Source organism: Trachymyrmex septentrionalis, unplaced genomic scaffold (assembly GCF_001594115.1).
Source record: "Trachymyrmex septentrionalis isolate Tsep2-gDNA-1 unplaced genomic scaffold, Tsep1.0 scaffold6, whole genome shotgun sequence".
Taxonomy (NCBI): Eukaryota; Metazoa; Arthropoda; class Insecta; order Hymenoptera; family Formicidae; genus Trachymyrmex; species Trachymyrmex septentrionalis.
In genome coordinates, this window is record NW_017305778.1 from 3,562,737 (window position 1) to 3,581,427 (window position 18,691).

At 30.8% G+C, this 18,691-nt stretch overlaps 2 protein-coding genes across 2 annotated transcripts in view; both read left to right on the forward strand.

Moving 5' to 3' along the window:
* The first annotated feature begins 556 nt into the window (after positions 1 to 556).
* Positions 557 to 8,585, forward strand: LOC108752213 (cilia- and flagella-associated protein 43-like). The gene is made up of 17 exons (XM_018492891.1): positions 557 to 582; positions 668 to 743; positions 951 to 1,210; positions 1,325 to 1,655; positions 2,353 to 2,458; positions 2,583 to 2,854; positions 3,006 to 3,266; positions 3,713 to 3,984; positions 4,080 to 4,293; positions 4,355 to 4,692; positions 4,941 to 5,238; positions 5,430 to 5,770; positions 5,902 to 6,083; positions 6,197 to 6,795; positions 7,445 to 7,861; positions 8,086 to 8,187; positions 8,262 to 8,585. Exons 1-17 carry the CDS (start codon positions 557 to 559, stop codon positions 8,583 to 8,585), a joined length of 4,419 nt encoding a protein of 1,472 aa, XP_018348393.1.
* Positions 8,586 to 13,144: 4,559 nt separating this feature from the next.
* LOC108752341 (transferrin) overlaps positions 13,145 to 18,691 on the forward strand; it is a 6,212-nt gene continuing 665 nt past the window's right edge. The window contains exons 1-9 of the mRNA XM_018493127.1: positions 13,145 to 13,360; positions 13,711 to 13,937; positions 14,543 to 14,846; positions 15,518 to 15,861; positions 16,256 to 16,506; positions 17,187 to 17,422; positions 17,676 to 17,955; positions 18,160 to 18,221; positions 18,300 to 18,562. Coding sequence (XP_018348629.1) covers positions 13,288 to 13,360; positions 13,711 to 13,937; positions 14,543 to 14,846; positions 15,518 to 15,861; positions 16,256 to 16,506; positions 17,187 to 17,422; positions 17,676 to 17,955; positions 18,160 to 18,221; positions 18,300 to 18,562 — 2,040 coding nt within the window. The 5' untranslated portion in view covers positions 13,145 to 13,287. The remainder of the gene's footprint in view (positions 13,361 to 13,710; positions 13,938 to 14,542; positions 14,847 to 15,517; positions 15,862 to 16,255; positions 16,507 to 17,186; positions 17,423 to 17,675; positions 17,956 to 18,159; positions 18,222 to 18,299; positions 18,563 to 18,691) is intronic.

Here is an 18,691-nt window from a genome sequence, read left to right on the forward strand (position 1 = left end):
TCTTTCAGTGATTCTATTATCTTCCAGAAAGGTATGCAAAATGTTGTATTTGATGAAAGTCTTAACAATCAAATACATACATTCAGCAATCAAAACACGTAAACCATAAAAAAATAAGGAAAATATTTTTCTTTTATACTATATATCGTTCTTTATTCTAAAACTATTTTTATTTTTAAATAACGCGAAATTTTTTCCATGATAAATTTTACTGACAAAAGAAAGACAATTTGTATCAATAATTTTTGTCAAAATAAACAATTTAATTTTGTAAATTATAAATTATAAAGTTTAGTTATATAAAGTATTATATAAAGTGTTAGTTATATAAAGTGTAAAATCTGTGGCTTATTACGAATACGTTTGAAAGGATTATTAAACGCAGTTTCTATGGCCACCCCCGATCAATATACTATCTGGGTTTCTCAGCAACCAAACACGATGCTTATGCATGTGAAAGATTTGCTTCTCATACACAGAATCAAGAAGATTTAGAAACAGTGCAAAAACAATAAAAATTTTTTATATATTTCAACAGATTATAAAATATAGCAAAATGAGTTTTTCAACAACTGAAACAAGGTACGTGTGTAAAGGTACGTTTTGTTTTTCCGAGCTTGGCTCGGAGTAAAGTATAATTTTTTAATGGATTTACATTGTTATACAGGTGGATGAAGTTCGGAAAATCTCATGACTTCGTTTTTGTTGGGAAGGAAGCCATCGCAACGGCTTCTGGCATTTATGTGAGTTTTTTGGATCTAAACACGAGAGAGAGACGAATTGAACGCTTCGATAACAAAGAGAGGGGCGATGGTGCATCGTGTTTGGCTGGACATCCGGTATAGAATGCGTACAATTGTTTATAGTATCTATTTATTTAGGTTATTGAATGTTTAAAAAATAACCGTTAAATATTTTTTTTATAAAATCAATATTTTGAATTTTTCTAGACAGTTTCCATGTTTTCCGTAGTCGAGAGAAAACATAATCCCAAAATATCAATATATATGTATCCAATGTTACAAAGGATCTCCAGATGCATACTGCCCGACAAAATTAATGGTTATTTATCCTGTTCTTTTGCTGGTACAGAGTATCTCATAAGCCTGACTACCTTCCCCGATTTTCAACTGATTGTGTGGCTCTGGAGAACCGGCAAACACGTTGCAATGCTTAACACAAAAATAGACAATCTTAATCAAGAAATTTAGTGAGTGTTTAGTAACTTTCTATAATACAATTTTTAATGTATTGAGAGCTAGCATCTAGATTCTTTAATTTTTTTCAAGATTAAAAATATTAATAAATTGTTTAACTTTGCCAGTTGTTCATTGAATCCTCCACATTTGATATCGCAACTTGGAATTGATAATAATACACTCTCGATCTATCAGTTGCGTACGTGCTCCAAAATCGTAAGTATACATCACGTAAACGCGCTACTTCCTGAACACAGAATTGTGTCTTCATCCTGGACATTAGAAGGAAATTTATTTGTCTCGGATGAATTCGGAAATGTATGGCTTGTGGCAATAGAAACTAATAAGTTGTACTCGGTGGTAAAATCGAAAATATGCGAACATCCAATAAATAAGCCCATTGTTGTCAGTCATAAAAGCGGCGTAATAGTTGTGAATCCCAATAGTGAAATTACGGTATGTATTAATAAATATTTAATATAAATGAAATGTTTAATCATTTGTACTTTATAAAATTATAAAATTTAATATAGGCTAAAACAGAACTAAGGGTACGTATTTAAAATATTTTCATTTAAAATATAGTTTTTGCAATATAAGTATATTTTATATTTTGTATTTCAGCGAAGCATATTATAAAAGTATTTCACTTATTTTGTATTTCAAATTGAAAGTTTGAAAGTTTTATGTATTTCGTAATTTAAATAATAAAATATTCAATCTTAATATTTAAAATGCAAAATACAATTGTCTTACAAATACTGTTTTAAATAAAACTATTTCAAATACAGACCCACCCCTGCGCTAAAAATACATTGTTATTTTTGCACAAAGCTTAAATTTATTTTTTTATTATATGATATTGTATTATATTATAATCTATTTTTTATTTTTCAATGTATTACAATTTACAATATTTTAGTTTTACAAGAAGACGTCTGCGGATTGGAATGTGACATGGAAATTCATTTGGTCAATTTCGACTTTCTATTCTATACAAGTAGGGAAACAACATTGTTTCAAAGATGGGATTTTGCTTCATTCTAAAAACGGAGAAATTTTCGAGATTTGTACGCAACACGACAACATTCCTCATATAGAAGTTATTTATACGGACGAAATTGAATACAAAGCATTATTTTCTATATCTCAGTGTACAGATCACGTCGCGACGTTAGACCGATTAGATCGTCTTTGTATTTTTGAATTATTGACCGGTAAATTGACAGCGAGATTATCTCTGAAGCATCACGGTGAAGGTAACATCAACATAAAGGAGCCTAAGCAAACATTTAATTTTTATTTAAAGCATATTAGGCATACTTTTTTAATTAGTTAGGTTACTATACTATATCATAATTAAGTGTCTTTTTTTCATTACAGTTCTTCACGTAGATTCACATCCTACTTTACCAATGCTTGCGTCGTGCAGCGCTGCTGGCAATTGCATACTAATCGATGTCATAAAAGTTTCATTGCCCAAAATCTTTAATTGCTTCCATCTCTATGGAAACTTATTAGATAAAATAAAATTTTCATGCCATGGCGAACTTTTAGGAATTAGCAATTCTCAAAATGGCATAATGTTCATTATTGGTAAACGATATAAACAACAACGTGTAAATGTTCTAGGATTTATAGAAATTGATGGATATGTAAGATTATATAAAAAATTATATTAAAATATTGTTTAAAACATTACTTATTATATGATAAATTATGTAAGAATAGAGATACATTGGTTTATGTATTTTTGAAGAAAAACTGAAAATAATTCGATGTTTTCTTTTGTTTTTTTTTTTATAGATTACTGATTTTTTGATATACGAAAAAAGTTACGATCGTTTTGAGATCTTGATCCTAGCAACAACTATTCCTTCTATGGTTTTGATCGGCGGTAACAAAGTGATTGTGTACACTTGCGAGAATTCGGTCGAGTTTTGCACACATGCCGTTTGCGTAATAGATATATCAAGACCTTTCAGGGCGCTCTATCATGGATGTAAGCCTCTGGACATATTGGGTGTACCTTCTTTGTCTAAACAGTTACATAAAATGGAAATAGAGGTGAATATTCGGTTATACTTACAAATTGAAATATCAAGTGAGTTAAATTATATTTTTATAAAAAATGCTTTACTTAAAAGGAAAGTAAATCAACATTCTTAAATATTGATTAATTAAAATAATTATCAAGATAACCCTTGCAGAAATTTAATATTTGCTAATTTAATATTTGCCAACTTAATGGCTAACTGGAAGATAAGATTAATTACTTATTTTGAACGTTAAGAAAACTGAATAACAATACTTTTAATACTCAAAGTAAGTAATTAATAACTTATACATTTCAATATTAAATTTCTATAACGAAGTGAAAATACATCTTTTATGCTGTATGCAAAGTTTTTAAATATTATATAAATAATCGTTATTTTAATGTTTACCCTGAATTTTTTTACTTAAATTTAAAAAAAAAATTAATTCATTAATGAATTAATTTTTTTGTGCAGAATAATTTTCAAGATATCGTCCTCACAGATGCATTGTTATCCATGCATCAGCTGAGAAACATTGGAATATATGTTACCGATTCTCGAATTATAACATATGGATACGATGGCTTAATTATAATTAGAGATAACATGAAACTTCGCAAAGTGATTGCAATGTTTATGCCACACCATCGTACTCAAGGTGGCGTGAAAAGTGCAATTTCTTCACAATTTGGAGAAATAATCGTTTCTCTCGGTAGAAATGGCGATATTGTTGCCAATCGAATTCGGTATTTTATCTTTATTTGTTCCTTATCCATTATTGAAATTTCTATTTAGAAAATCATTATAAAAATTAATATAAATTAATTTAATTGTACGACAGCTTAACAGAGGCAAAAACAAATTTGACAGAAACTGAGACTATAAATATGAATTTAACGATCGAGGATTTTACTTCCGATCCAAACGAACAGTATGATCAAGGAAAAAAATCCTGGTTGGATAATGTAATCGCCGCTAAATTAAAAGCCGAACACGAGGAAGCTCTATCTCTACGGGCTTCTATCTTAGCCGATCTTGAGAAAATTCAAACGCAAGTAATGTCTTTTTTTTTTAGGATATAATTTTGATTTAGAATTAAAATAAGTTTTGCAATAGATACGTGAGCTTCTTGATATAAACGAAAGCAAACCACCGGATGCCCGTTTGCCGATCTCGTCTTTTGATTTGGATCGCGAGGCTCGACAGTGCAGAATAGAAGAAGCTCGGCTTGAACGAGACAAATTACATCAAAACCTTGAAGAGGATTGCGCTCAACGAGATCAGGTGGCATCGAATCTACGTGAAATATTCTGGGAACCGCTGCAAGTTAAACCATGTGCTCTCAGATCAATTGGTGGTGATACATTTGTCCAAAATTATCCTTTGATCGCATCGGCTCAAAAGATAAAGGAGTGGGATAGACTTTCGTCGGACACTGACGAATTTTTATACAGGTATTTTTATCTATTATCTTTTTATTTTTTTATTAACTATTTCTCGTATTCTTAATTAATTAATTAATGATAAACGTAATAAATATCTTCTCTATTTTCTTATTATAATATATGTTAAATAATGTAATAATTTGATTGATGTTTAAATTTAAGAATTTATAGAAACAAATATTGTATATTATAAATTTAAGATATCATTTAATGTAAGATATTATTTAAATATTATAAAGAATAAGATATTTTTCTAGTTACGATGTGTATGATAGATCAGTAGATAAAGAAAATGATTCAAAACGAGAATCTACAGTAATTTCCACTAAAGAATCTTTAACAACTAAAGCCGAAAGCAAAACATGTCAAACAGCTAAGAGATGGCATACACTCGCGGATGATAATGAAAAATTGTGTATATCGGGTATCACAACGCATAAATGGCTTGAGGATAAAAGCATAACTTCAACACATCAGCTATTGACTTCATGTGACAATCTCGAGACAATCCTACAGAAAGATGTTATCATTGAAAATCGGGAACGTAAATTAAAAGTAACAGTTGCCTTAAATTTGACTATTTGACACTTAATTATACTACGCAATACTAAAAACATATGTAGATATAATTATACTTAATTACTTCATCATAAAAACTTATATCAAAGTAATATCAAAGTTACTTTTTTTAGTTATTTATAAATATAAATAATTATTTTAAAATTTCTATGAATTTTTGTAATCAGATACATTTTAACAAGCTCTTCGAAGAAATGAAATGCGCAAAAGAATGCGTATTAAAATGTGCAAAGGAACGCATCAATAGACTTCAATATTGCGCATCTGAATTGAAGACAATGTTTAAAATAAATTCCGTTTTGGAACCAATCGAGACTCCTTCCTGGAATGTCGACGAAATACCTGATTATGTAATTACCGTGAAAGATGACGAAGTATTTGAAAAGTCACGACAAGGAGAATTGAAAATAATGGATGAGGATGGAAAAGATGAAAGTAAAGACAAAAAAACCAGCGATTTTTATAAAATGACTCTTGAAAAAATGATGGATGGAGTATTAGAACTTAAGTAAGTCAATCAAAATTTGAAAAACAATTGCACAAGGATTAGTACAAATAGACTTTTGTATATTTTCTAACAAAAATTTGATATTTAATATTTGATAATTAATATTCAAAATAAAAAAAAATATTCTTAAGATGGGAAGACGAGGTGAAAAAGGAAATACCTGTGCCGGACTGTCTAATTATGAAGAATCCTTCGAAATATACCAAAGAGGATATCGAAATTATCACATCGTATAAGTTCAAAGTGCAAACGTTGCAAAGAGAACAAGAAAAATATAAAGCTATATTGCAGGCTGATATTGTAGAAACAAAAGGTCAGTCGAGACATTAAAAAATAAACGCGTTTACTAAAATAGAATAATCGTATTAAAAATAATCTGCAGATTACATGCTGATGTTTTCATTGAGATACGTAAAAACATTTTAGACGCCTTGCAGAGAGACATCGCCGCATTCAACGACAAGTTAAAAGATCTGGAATTAAAGAAGATACAAATTGAAAGCGCAATCTTTCAGGAAAGACTGACAAGGTTACGTGCGATTCGAAGGCACCGTACTATGGTTGACGGCAAAGAAAAAATCGCTCGTTTCACTGACGAGAAGTTAACACCAACAATGCAAGAAGCACGCAGGCTCGTCGAGGAATGCAACTCGCTGGAGATGGTCGTGTCAGAGCTAAAAGTTCGATACGACAACCTCTGCAAGGCGGACAAACGTCAGGAGGCCAAGTTCCGCGGTGAATTCGCAGAGGTGAAGCAGCCGATAGTAGAACACTTGTTCAGGCACTACAAGAAGCGGCCCAAGACCAGTCGGCTGACTATCACATCTGTCACATATCTGACAGAGGTAGCAAGATGCGTCATAAGTAATGAGAAGTCAGACATCTTACCACACGAATGCCTGGATTTCCTCAAAGGCATGGATGCTTTGGATTCAATGCCTCGAAATTTACCATCGCAAATTAACGCCGAATATTGGCAAATGATGTGTAGACTGAGGAGGATAAAGGTTGAAATGGAGATAAAGGTAAGAAAAAAAGAGAGATGGTCACTTATTTATGAAAATATATACGATTGTGTTCTGCGTATATATATATGATACAGGTTAATTAAAAAGAAATCGAACTATAAAAATTTGAATATTTAGATAATTTAAATCTGGCTTCTATCCTCTTCAAAATAACTTTAAGTTGCATTTGTCTCAAAAGACCGAAAACTTCAGTCAAAGACATTCAAGCTGAATCATAAAAGCTGCTTAACACGATTTAAGGATGAAGATTTCTACAGAACGCTTGGCATGGCGGAAACGACGGATTACTCTATAAATGTAAAAGGAAACTGTTTTAAAGAGAATAGAGGTCAGATTTAAATTAGGTACATATTCTTATAAGTACAAATTTTTATAGGTCTAATCCGATTTCTTTTTGATCAATGTATAGTAATAATTATATTAGATTGAAAATTGTTATCTGTTATCCAAAAATAAAAAATAAAAAATGTTAATTTCGATTATTGATATAATATGTAAAAGTTTCGAGATAAAATAGAAGTGCATTGCTTTTATTTTCTCTTTCGTGTATAACAACGACTTTTTGAGCTGTATAAAAGAGATAAAAAAGAGAAAACTATAAAAAAGAGAAAATGTAACATTACTAAAAAAATCGGTAATGTCGAAGGTAACATGTTGCGCGGTAGAGATGGCCGAAGCGGAGCAGACGCTGTCGTTTTATCAGAAAGCGATGCAGTCAGCTGATAATGCCGTGGCATGCAAGAAGGTCAGCTTGGATGACAGGGAGAAATCCTTGATGCAACTCGCGCAGGAAATGGAGATCCAACTTGTCTTAAAAATGGGCCAGATCGAGGTACCGCTGCAAGGTTGTCCCTCTGACTATGCAAACGCTGTTCTCGTTACGTGCGAGGAACTTTTACGGGTCAACGATTGTATTGTTGAAACTGGGAAACGTAAACTGGCGGCTATGCATAAATCCATGCACTTGCAGAAAGTCCTGTCACAATATGAATGGCATCACGTTTGCGCAAAGATGACAATGGAGGATTTGCAGCGGGACTTGAAGGATATCCGAGAGTTCAAGGTATGAAGATTTGCTAGAAAGCGTTTCTCTTTTTATGAAGTGTATCATTATTATATTAGTATTATGGTAATATTTTTACATGGAAAGAACGGTTTTGCTAAAGCATCTAAAATTTAACTACATGTAGCTAAATTTTTATGAACTTCAACAAAATTGTTTTTTCCATTCGTAACACAATTCTATCATAATATAATTATTTAATAACTTTGTTTGTGTAATTTTAGATCACGAGAAACGTGCTCGAATTTTTGACCAACTCTCCTTCTAATGTAAATTTAGAAAGGGATTACGAAAAGATGCAAGTCAATTTGCGAATATTTCGAAACGTGAGTATCGATATATTATTATTAAGACTCAACAAGTTTACAAGTAATTCGAGAAATTTAAAATCTGTTTCCAGAAATTTCGTGAATTGTTGGATTTAGAACAAGCGTGTCTGAAAGAAGCGAAGCTGCAGATAGCTAAGTGGAAGAAAAAGAACGATAAGATATCGCAGGAGATCAAAACAAAGTCATCGGACGTTGAAAAGCGTCGCAGGTTGCTCGACGATCCGCATCGCAAGAGAAACGAAGAGTCTCGAAGGATAAGACTCACGGCAATTGCGAGACGTACTAAACTCGTTATGAAAGCAGAAGCTAATTATGAACAGCTGCTAATCTTGCATGCTCACCTCGAGGTTTTGAAGTTGCGAACGTATCCGACCTTGCAGTTTAAAACCGCATAGTACTCATGTGTCGAGGAAAAAGATCTCATACGAGCGTCGAAAACGTCATCATTGCGGCTTAATGTCAACTTCATTTTCTCGACATTAATTTATAAAAACTATTCTTTTGCTGCTGAATAATAAAGTTATTCTATTTATGCATTTATGGAGATAATTATAAACAGAAAATATATCGTGCTCTGAGTATGAAATGTATCCTTAATTAGTTGGTTCACTGAATTGTAGATTTATAATATGTATGATAATGACGATAGTTTTGTATTACGTTTGTCATTGATGCTTATTATTTCGATCTCGATCTCACGAAAAATTTTAAACGTACAATAAAGGAAAATTATTAGTTCCGAGAAACGGATAAGGAAAGTCATATTACTGCGTCTGAACGTTTCTTAGTAAAAATAAAAAGAGATACGTACTATATTTAAAGATTACAGTTGTTTATTTTGTTTAAAAGCCGCAGAGAAATTGAGTTCTATAATTAACTAAAAATGATATGAGTCATAATTAAAACTTATATATTTTGATGATCTTAGAAATAACTTTTAAAAATAGTATTTTTCTGAAAAAAAATTTTAACGCCGATTTATATTTATGGCCAATATATTCACTCTTAATTCTTATATTTCAATACTATCTTAAATATAATCTTAAGACGTCATAAGTAAATCACATATTTGTATTAGCACCTTAATATAATATTTAAAATAGTTTTAAAAGTAAAAATGAACTATGAAGATAGGCCTTTATCTAACAAGATTTAGAAGCAATACACATCAATATCAACTATTTTATTTGCTTTTTTCAAATAGCTTTGTACAATATATTAGAAATATATAATTAAACAACTAGAAAAATTTTTAGAGAAAATAAAATTACTAGAAAAAGTTTTAACAAGTCCCAAAAATTCATATGTTTTTTTAGCGTCATAAAAAATATGTGTACTTCTGTTACAGTTTAATACTATATTTTTTATTAAATTTATTATTATTTAAAAATAATTAAAATTTTTAATAAAATTTTTGGCTGAATTTTTAGCTAAATTGTATCTTTTACTTCTTTTCTAAGGGATAATAATTGTATATATGTATGTGTTTGTATTATATAGAACACTTGATATAAAATTAAAATAATGAACTAAGAATATTATATTATTCAAAACATCTAACTTTTATGGATCCTAGACGCTCTCTATCTATGTTTAACTTGATATTTTATTTTATCATATTTGTTCGTATCAGTATTATTATTATTTATCACTATTTTTCTAGAAAAAGATCTTGCTACAGCAGCAATCGCGATATCATAATTATGCAATATTAATATGTTTATCGACAAAAATTATAACCGATATTATTTCCTTATTGAAATATTTTGTTTAATGATTACGAGAGCTATCGCGAGATAAATCACGACAGATGTTATTGGCAAGACCATGATAGCGATACTATAACTAGAACTGAACATGTATTTGAAAGACTTTTATTCAAAAAATAGTACTTGTAAGACAATTGTATTCTGTATTTTGTATTTTGTATTTCAGCAGAACACATAAAAATATTACGTACTTTTTGTATTTAAAATCGAAATATTGTATTTAAAATCAAAAGTTTTTTTATTTTGAAATTTAAATAGTGCGAGAGATTGATTAATTGTCAATCTTAATATTTAAAATATAAGATACAATATACAAGATACAAAATACATTTGTATTGCAAATATTGTGTTTTAAATGAAAGTATTTTAAATACATGCCCAGTCCTGATTATAACATTGATACTTTTGCTTTCCAGAATGAAAAATCATAAATTATTCATTATTTACAATGATTTAAAACATATCTTGCTCTAATGGTTCATCGTCCGCTACGAAGGATATTCTGATTTGGCACATACTAAGATATATAAGTAGATAGTGAATCATGATATTACATACTGATCATCAATGAGGCACGCATTTATAGTATCTTCACATCAACATTTGTGCTTCCGCGAGTTGCATAATCGACAAGAATCTACATCAACAAGAAACAAAAAATAATTCACTCTTACACTTATATAATCCATTTAAAAAACTGATAGGCAGACTATAAATATTATTTTGTAGTTATTTTAAATTATCACTCTCTTGTTATAAAAATGAATTCTGCGCAAAAAGGCTGTCATGTCACAGACATGAAAATTACTCACTGTGTAAATAAAGTGAGTAGACACTGCAATAAATTTTATTATGGAGAAAGAGTTTAAAAATAATTAATAAGCTATAATTATCAATTTGTAACTTTATTAAACATTTACATATTTCAAAATTCCGAAGACTAAAATTAAAAAAAATAAAGGATTTAGACTAAATTTCAATTAATTTTTCGATGTCTTTATCGCGGAAAATTGTTATCTCTGTTTAAAAGTTTTCGTTAAAGTAATAATTAATTATTATTAATTGCTGTTTTAATAAAAACTTTTTGTTTACATAATGCAATTTTATGTTACTTGGCAGACAACCAATTAACTGGACTTTCGTATTGATAAACTTATTTTTTAATAGATTATTCTTTATAAAGTCATGCAGTAACACTATATACATATATACATATACAATAGCGTGCAAAAATTTCCAGCGAATGACATTTTGTACTTTAATTTATAAAAAGAAGCCTGATCAAATTTTAATTATTATCAAGTGTTAATATAATATATACAAAAATTCGTTATTCACATCTTGTACTAATATCCGATAATGACTAAAATTTTATCAGACTTTTTTTATATAAATTAGAATACAAAATGTCACTGGCCGAAACTTTTGCACGCCACTGTGTATATATATAAAGCAATTGTGTTAATATTATTTATATCTCGCGGTTCAGAGATTACATACTTATCGAATACCGTTGTAGCGATAAAATATAAGCGTGAACATTACATGGTTATTTATTCAGTTTTTGTTGATCTATTAACAAGAAAAAAGAAGAAGAGAATCGAATCATAATGATAACGGGGGAATTACCGTTCGGTACTTTCCTTGTGTCAACGAAGATCCATACTGTTTTAATTTCGCGATGCGTTTTAACATAATAATGTGTGCATGTTTGCGTGCGTCACATCTTCGAAGAGCGAAGGACGCGAATTCGCCAAACAAAACTAAGAACATAGGTTAAACTTGGTTGAAACGAGGAGGCAAACGAGGACCGAACTGAAAAAATATCGCTTCAAGGTTTCCCATTCATACGATGTCACCGATAATGGGCAAGAAACTTATTCTGGAAAATTACCGAGAATGTTAATGACCGCAGCCGCGCCAAGCCTGACTGAGGATTCAACGATATCTAGTTCCTATTTTTTATGAACGGGATATTTCTCTCATCAGAAACGGAATAATTTTTTCTTTATTACAAATTAATTAAATGCCATAACATTTCTTTTTCTTGACATCTAAAAATTGAAATATTACGTCTGTTAATTACAATTATATTTTAATGAATAAAACTATTTGTTACCTTTATTAAAAATTTCTGATTGTAGAAATTATTAATATATGTCCTAGTAAATTTTTGTTATAGTTAAATAAAACTTATTTCAATTTACGACTATGTGTGATAGGATTCATAAACCATACAATGTCACTAAAATTAAGTTAAATTAAAATCAAAATTCGGTCGAAAAATAGATTATTTATTTAACTTCCTACATTTTAGATAAAGCACTAAATACGTTATATTTTTATTATATCGCCGTATAATTACACAGATACCTAATAAATTAGCATAAAAATAATTAATCTTCATATGTCAACAACATCCAAGATATACAGGATGTATTTTAAAACGCGTGATCACAAACTATAGCGCTATTTCTGATAAAAAATTGAGTCTAAAACTTATAAACTATTTTGAAATTTTTGCAATTAACGAAATATTTGTTAGTTTTTAAAGATTATCGAATAAGCGGGTAAAATCGACGAAGACAATTTTAGGATGTTTTTCATTGTTTATTAAATATCTTAAAATGAACTTTTAACAATTTTTTAAAGTTGTCTTATGCGTCAAATTTTAAACATTTTATTTATAAGGTAACTAAAAAAAATTTTTTGCGAAAATTGCAACATAATTCATAAGATTTAGATTTAGTTTTTGAACATAGCGCTGTATGATTCTTGGGCGCTTTTTAAGGCACGCCATGTTATTATAAGTTTCCAAAAGCAATATAATCTCGAAATTATATTGCTTTTGGGACTTTAAAGAAAATTATTTCTGTTATCGTATATATACTTGCGCTTGATAATAATAATTTTCAAAACACTGGGATCAAAAAACCTGTCTTTTCCTGAAAAGCGATGCGCGACAGGGCTTGAAAGTGCCATTATCGCGGGAGAGGCGAGGAATCGAATAGATAATGAATAACGATGGCGTCATTACGCGAAACGAACGAAGAAAAACGACGACAGGGATCGCGAAGCGATAGAGAAGAAGAGAGGAGGAAAACGAGCGAAACTCCTTCTCCCTACTTCTCTTTCGCGAGCTAAAGTACGAGGAAGAAAAAGACGCATCTATATAAGGACGTACTTAGACCGCTACTCCGGACGGTCTTGACAAGTCGTCGCCGACCATCTGTCTGCGGCCTTACTTGGACTCTGCCTCGTCTTCTAAATTTCGCTAATTCTTTGGGGGAAAATTATATATCATAATCCGCGAAGTGCCGTCATCAAGATGCTGCACAGATTCGCGATACTAGCGATTTTCGCGGTGGCGGCTGCGTCCGCTGAGAATCCGCCACGAGTGTGTAAGTACTTTGTACAAATTAACAGCTAATTCATAAAAATATATTGAAAATATATCATCGATTATCTGAGTAAATAAGAATCTTAAAATTGTGTATTCTCTCCGATTTGTAAATTTGAATACTAAGCATAATCTATACTTCTCACATTTAATCATAAAATCTTTTTGTAGAATAATTAACAAAGATTTAAAAACTATTGTATATTTTTTAACTCCCTTAATTACATATCCATAAAATTTAACCGTTTGAGTTTAATTTTTAGACTTTTAACATAAATATATCCTAAAATTATTAATAAAATAAAAGATAATATAATATGATAAGCAATCGATTCTTCGTGTTTTATTTAGTCACAATGTGCATCCCGGAGAAATATTCAAAGGAATGCGTGAAAATGATGGAAGAGTCGGCAAGCAAAGATTTTCCAATATCATGCATTTCCGGACGCGATCGATATGACTGTATCGAAAGAGTCGGTAGAAAGGAAGCAGACATCGTTGCTGTAGATCCAGAAGACATGTATCTCGCGGCAAAGAATAAATTGGCTGAAAAGGCTGGATACAATATCGTCGAACAGGTGATATATTAAACACAACACTCTAAAATTTATTATTTCAAGAAATAAATTTTTAATTATAAATCTGGCATAGTTAGAAAAAGCAAACTTAAAATAAACTGAAGAAATAAAAAGGAAAGACGACCAGAACTTAAATGTAAAAAAAAAATGCAATTTTTTTTTGCCGATAAACATTATTTCTAAAATGAAAAGAAATTATAATAAAAAATTAGAAATAGTATTATGTAAATGTACAAATAATTTTTACAATGTATAATTTACATTGTAAAAATATATTTTTTTTTAATTATTGGATTATTTAAAGAAAAAAGATTATTTCTAAAAAATATTTGTTAACTAAAAATTTTTTGCAGATATAATTTTGTGGTCTCTTTCCAGAATAAAAAGATTTATTCAATTATAATTAGAAATTAGACTGATAAGAATAAATTAAATAAGAAAAATAATCCTATATATTTTCAGTCGAAATAGATTTATGCAAAAATTTGGTAAATACATTTTTTATTCTAAACTGCAAGTCGGTCGGATGTTCGATAAGATATTTGATTCAGAATATAATTTATTATATAAATTGTTGAGAAAAATAGGTTTTTTTTTCTGTTTAGGTGAGAACGAAGGAAGAACCTGATGCGATATATCGTTACGAAGCGGTAGCCGTAATACACAAGGACCTGGACATTAACAACGTTCAGGGCTTGAAAGGTCTTAAGTCCTGCCACACTGGTGTGGGCCGTAATGTCGGCTACAAAATTCCCATCACGAAGCTCACCGCGATGGGCGTGTTGACTGACATCAACAATCCGGAATATTCCGCTCGCGAAAATGAACTTCGCGCTCTAAGCACACTCTTCGACAAAGGTTGCTTGGTGGGCACATGGTCACCCGATCCTACCATCAATCAGAGGCTCAGTAAGTGGCAGTAATCTTCGAAATTTGCAGCGATTGTGTCATATAGGTGTAGCAAACAATATCATCAATTGAAATAACGCGTACTTAGATCGACTCACTTCTTTCAAGACACTAATTTTCTTATGTTTGAAGTCAATTTGCAATCGCGCGAGTTAAAGTGATCGTGGCTCAAGAAACTGCAATGCAAATGAAGGAGTTACATTAAGTAGAAAGTAAAATTACGTTGCGTAACTATTTTTTCTGATTGCAGTTGACTTTTCTCTTTCACATATGGCGAAATAATTGAAGTATATATTAAAGTATTGATAGATGCGTAATGCGACGAGTTTTATTCGATATTTTTTATTGAATATTTATTTTTGTGTTTATGAAACTTGACACATTTCAAATTCGTGGATTGTATAAATATTCTATTTTAAAAAAATACTAAAAACACTAATTAAGAAATATATAAGTTATTACAATAATTTTTTTAATTAAATATTTTATGAATATTTTACTATTACTGTGATATTGCAGTTGAAGAGGACTTAATTAAATTGAAACGTCCTGCATACTAAATTTATTTTAAATATATACAATTTATTAAAACAAGAACTATATTTTTTGCTCGTTCACGTTGCCCTATTTATTCTATCTGTATTATTTTATTATTACTTTCGTTCTTTCAGAGGAGACGTACAGCAATATGTGCGCTTTATGCGAGAAACCAAACGTTTGCGATTATCCGGACATATACTCCGGATACGAGGGAGCTCTACGTTGTCTGGCTCACAACGGCGGCGACGTCGCCTGGACAAAAGTCATCTATGTGAAGCGTTTCTTCGGTCTGCCCGTTGGAGTTACTCCGGCAATAACAACATCCGAAAACCCGGCTGACTTCCGGTATTTCTGCCCAGACGGCAGCAAAGTACCTATCGATGCAAATACGAAACCATGCACGTGGGCTGCCCGACCGTGGCAGGGATACATGACCAATGGAGCTGATACCAACAACGCGGAAGCAATTCAAAGAGTACGTGATTCGTTTCTTAAGAATCTATTTTATATGTTTTTAATGACTAATTGAATGTTATATGGAATAATAACGAGATTGTCTGAACAAAAGCATTCTTATATTACGTGACGTAGTATCAGAAATTTTAAAATATATACATTATAATTTGTGATAAAAATATTATCATTAATTTTAACTTCTAGAAACCAATAATTAGTTTTCTCAGATATTAGCAAAAATTCACATTATTAAATAGTTAATTAACACTATTAAATATTATCATAAATTATCATAATAAAAATGACAAGTGAATCAAGAATTCAAAGGATAGGTTTAATTAAAAAATGATTTTTTTTAATAACTATTACACTGTATTGAACAGATTGTGATTTAACTTTGGAATCTTTTTCAGGAATTGACGCAGCTAGGTCAGCTTGGCGAAAATGAGAAAGCAGATTGGTGGAAAGATCTTTTGCTTCTCAATGAGAAGACTCTGGCTGTCGCTGCACCACCAGTGTCGCCGGATGAGCATTTGCAAAGCGCGAAATATATGGACGTGATCGAGAGGAATTCCGGAGCGCCGGAGAGAGACGCTCGTTGGTGTGTTTGGGACGAAAATGCATTGAACAAGTGTCGCAGCCTCGCTAGAGCCGCTTTCTCTAGGTATAGTCACGAAAATGTCGATTTTCAATCAATTTAACTTGGTGTCTCGAAGCAAAACAAATTTAATTTCTTAGTTGTTCTGTTATCTAAATCTAATTAAAATCAAAATTTGTGTCATAATTGTCTATCATCTGAAATCTAACAAATTATTATTAATTAATAAATATTTAGAACGTAAATAAATGAGAAATCGATTTTATGCCTTGATAGAAATTACATTGTGAACTTGATTGAAATTATGAAAATGCAAACATTCTTATTTAGGGTTGTTAAAAAGTACTTTCTCGTTTATACTGTGTCGTTACTTTTTATAATAAACAATTTGATAATGACGTTGCAATTTTTTATGACACTAACTAACTAAATGCTAAGGTTGTGCTAAGGCTGGAAAAGTCACTTTAAAACGTAACTTGTCATAATTATGCGTTATTCATTAAAAAAAGTAACGGGTAACGAAGTAATGAAATAGTAACGAAATAGAAACTTTCAAATTTCGTTATTTTCTACTAAAATTTGTAACACTAATTACCATTACCGTTACTTATTAGAAAAGGTAATTACGTAAAAAAAAATAATAATAAAAAAGATAACTTCGTTACTTTTTTATGTAACTTATATATACATACAACTCTGCTCTTATTATATCTTAATATACATTATATGTATCATAATCTATATAGAGATGCCAGACCCAGATTTGATTGCATACTGGAAAAAGACGAGACTGCTTGCTTGAAAGCTGTCAGGGATAATGGAGCGGATATCACAATAATCGACGGCGGATCAGTAAAACGTGCAATTAATGAGTACAACGTAAAACCAATCGTCGCTGAGACATATGGTGAGGGATCTACGAAATTCAACGAACGACCAGCACTTGCTGTTATCAAGAGCGGCTCTTCCATAAATGGATTGGGTACGATATTACAATCTATAAACTCCGTAAAATTATATGATGAAATATATGAGCAATTAAAAATTGGAACTCTAATTTTACATTAATAAAAATATTATTTTAACAAAACTATCAATATCGAAGCAAAATTGTAAGAAAAAATGAGTTATTCGAATAATTAAAAAAGTTTGTAGAAAAATTAGCTCTACATATATAAATTTGGAAAAGCCTATAAATTTCTTTCATGCGTAATTATCAATATTCTCGTTCACAGGCGATCTTAAAGACAAACTATCTTGTCACAGCGGTTACGAAGGCGATTTTGCTGGTTACAATGCACCAGCTCGCATACTCAAACTTAACAGCCTTATTAACGAACCTAGCGAAATAAATACCTTCTTCTCTAAGTCTTGTGCACCTGGTGCACCTCTCAATTCAAAATCCTGCCAACTGTGTGTTGGTAATATCAAGATCGACGACGATCAGGCAAAAGAAGCAACGAAATGCAAACCTACGAATGCTGAATATTACAACGGCGGAAAAGGAGCACTCAGGTAATATCATCCCTTTATTACTTTTTGTGCAAGTATCTTTGGCTAATTTATATATAAATAAAATGGAAATTACTCGATTTTACTTAAATAAAATAAATTGCGTACAGTATTTGCGATTTGATAATAAGAATATAATATATTTAAAGAAAATTTTATTATCTCCAAAGAGATAACATATTAAAGAGAGTGTTTAATTTCTTTCAGATGTTTGAAGGATGGCAAGGGTGACGTTGCATTCCTACCTTTGACGGCTTTGCAGCAGCTCGGTAAACACAATTGTGTTAAATAAATTACACATGTAATTATACTTATGTCGTTTCTGAACGTTATATATCAAATTATAGATAACGAGAAGGATGCCGCTGGCAAACTCGAAGATTACATCTTGCTCTGTCCAAATGGTGGCCAAGCGCCCATCAACGAATGGGAACGTTGTAATTTAGGTTTAGAGCCACCAAGAATAATTGTTAGCTCGGCTGGAAAAAGCCCAAACGCCCTTGAAGAATTGAAACATGGCATTTTGGCTGCGAGTACATTGTACTCCAAAAATCCGGATCTGCTGCGCCTCTTTGGTGCCTGGGGCGACAAGCCCAATGTATTATTCAAGGTAAGATCATCATTTCCTTGGCTAAAATAATAATTAAAGTCTAATCGAATTTATATTAAGTGTATCACAAATAGGGTATCTAATATTAAATATTGTTCTATTATATAAATGTAGCACGTATATATATAT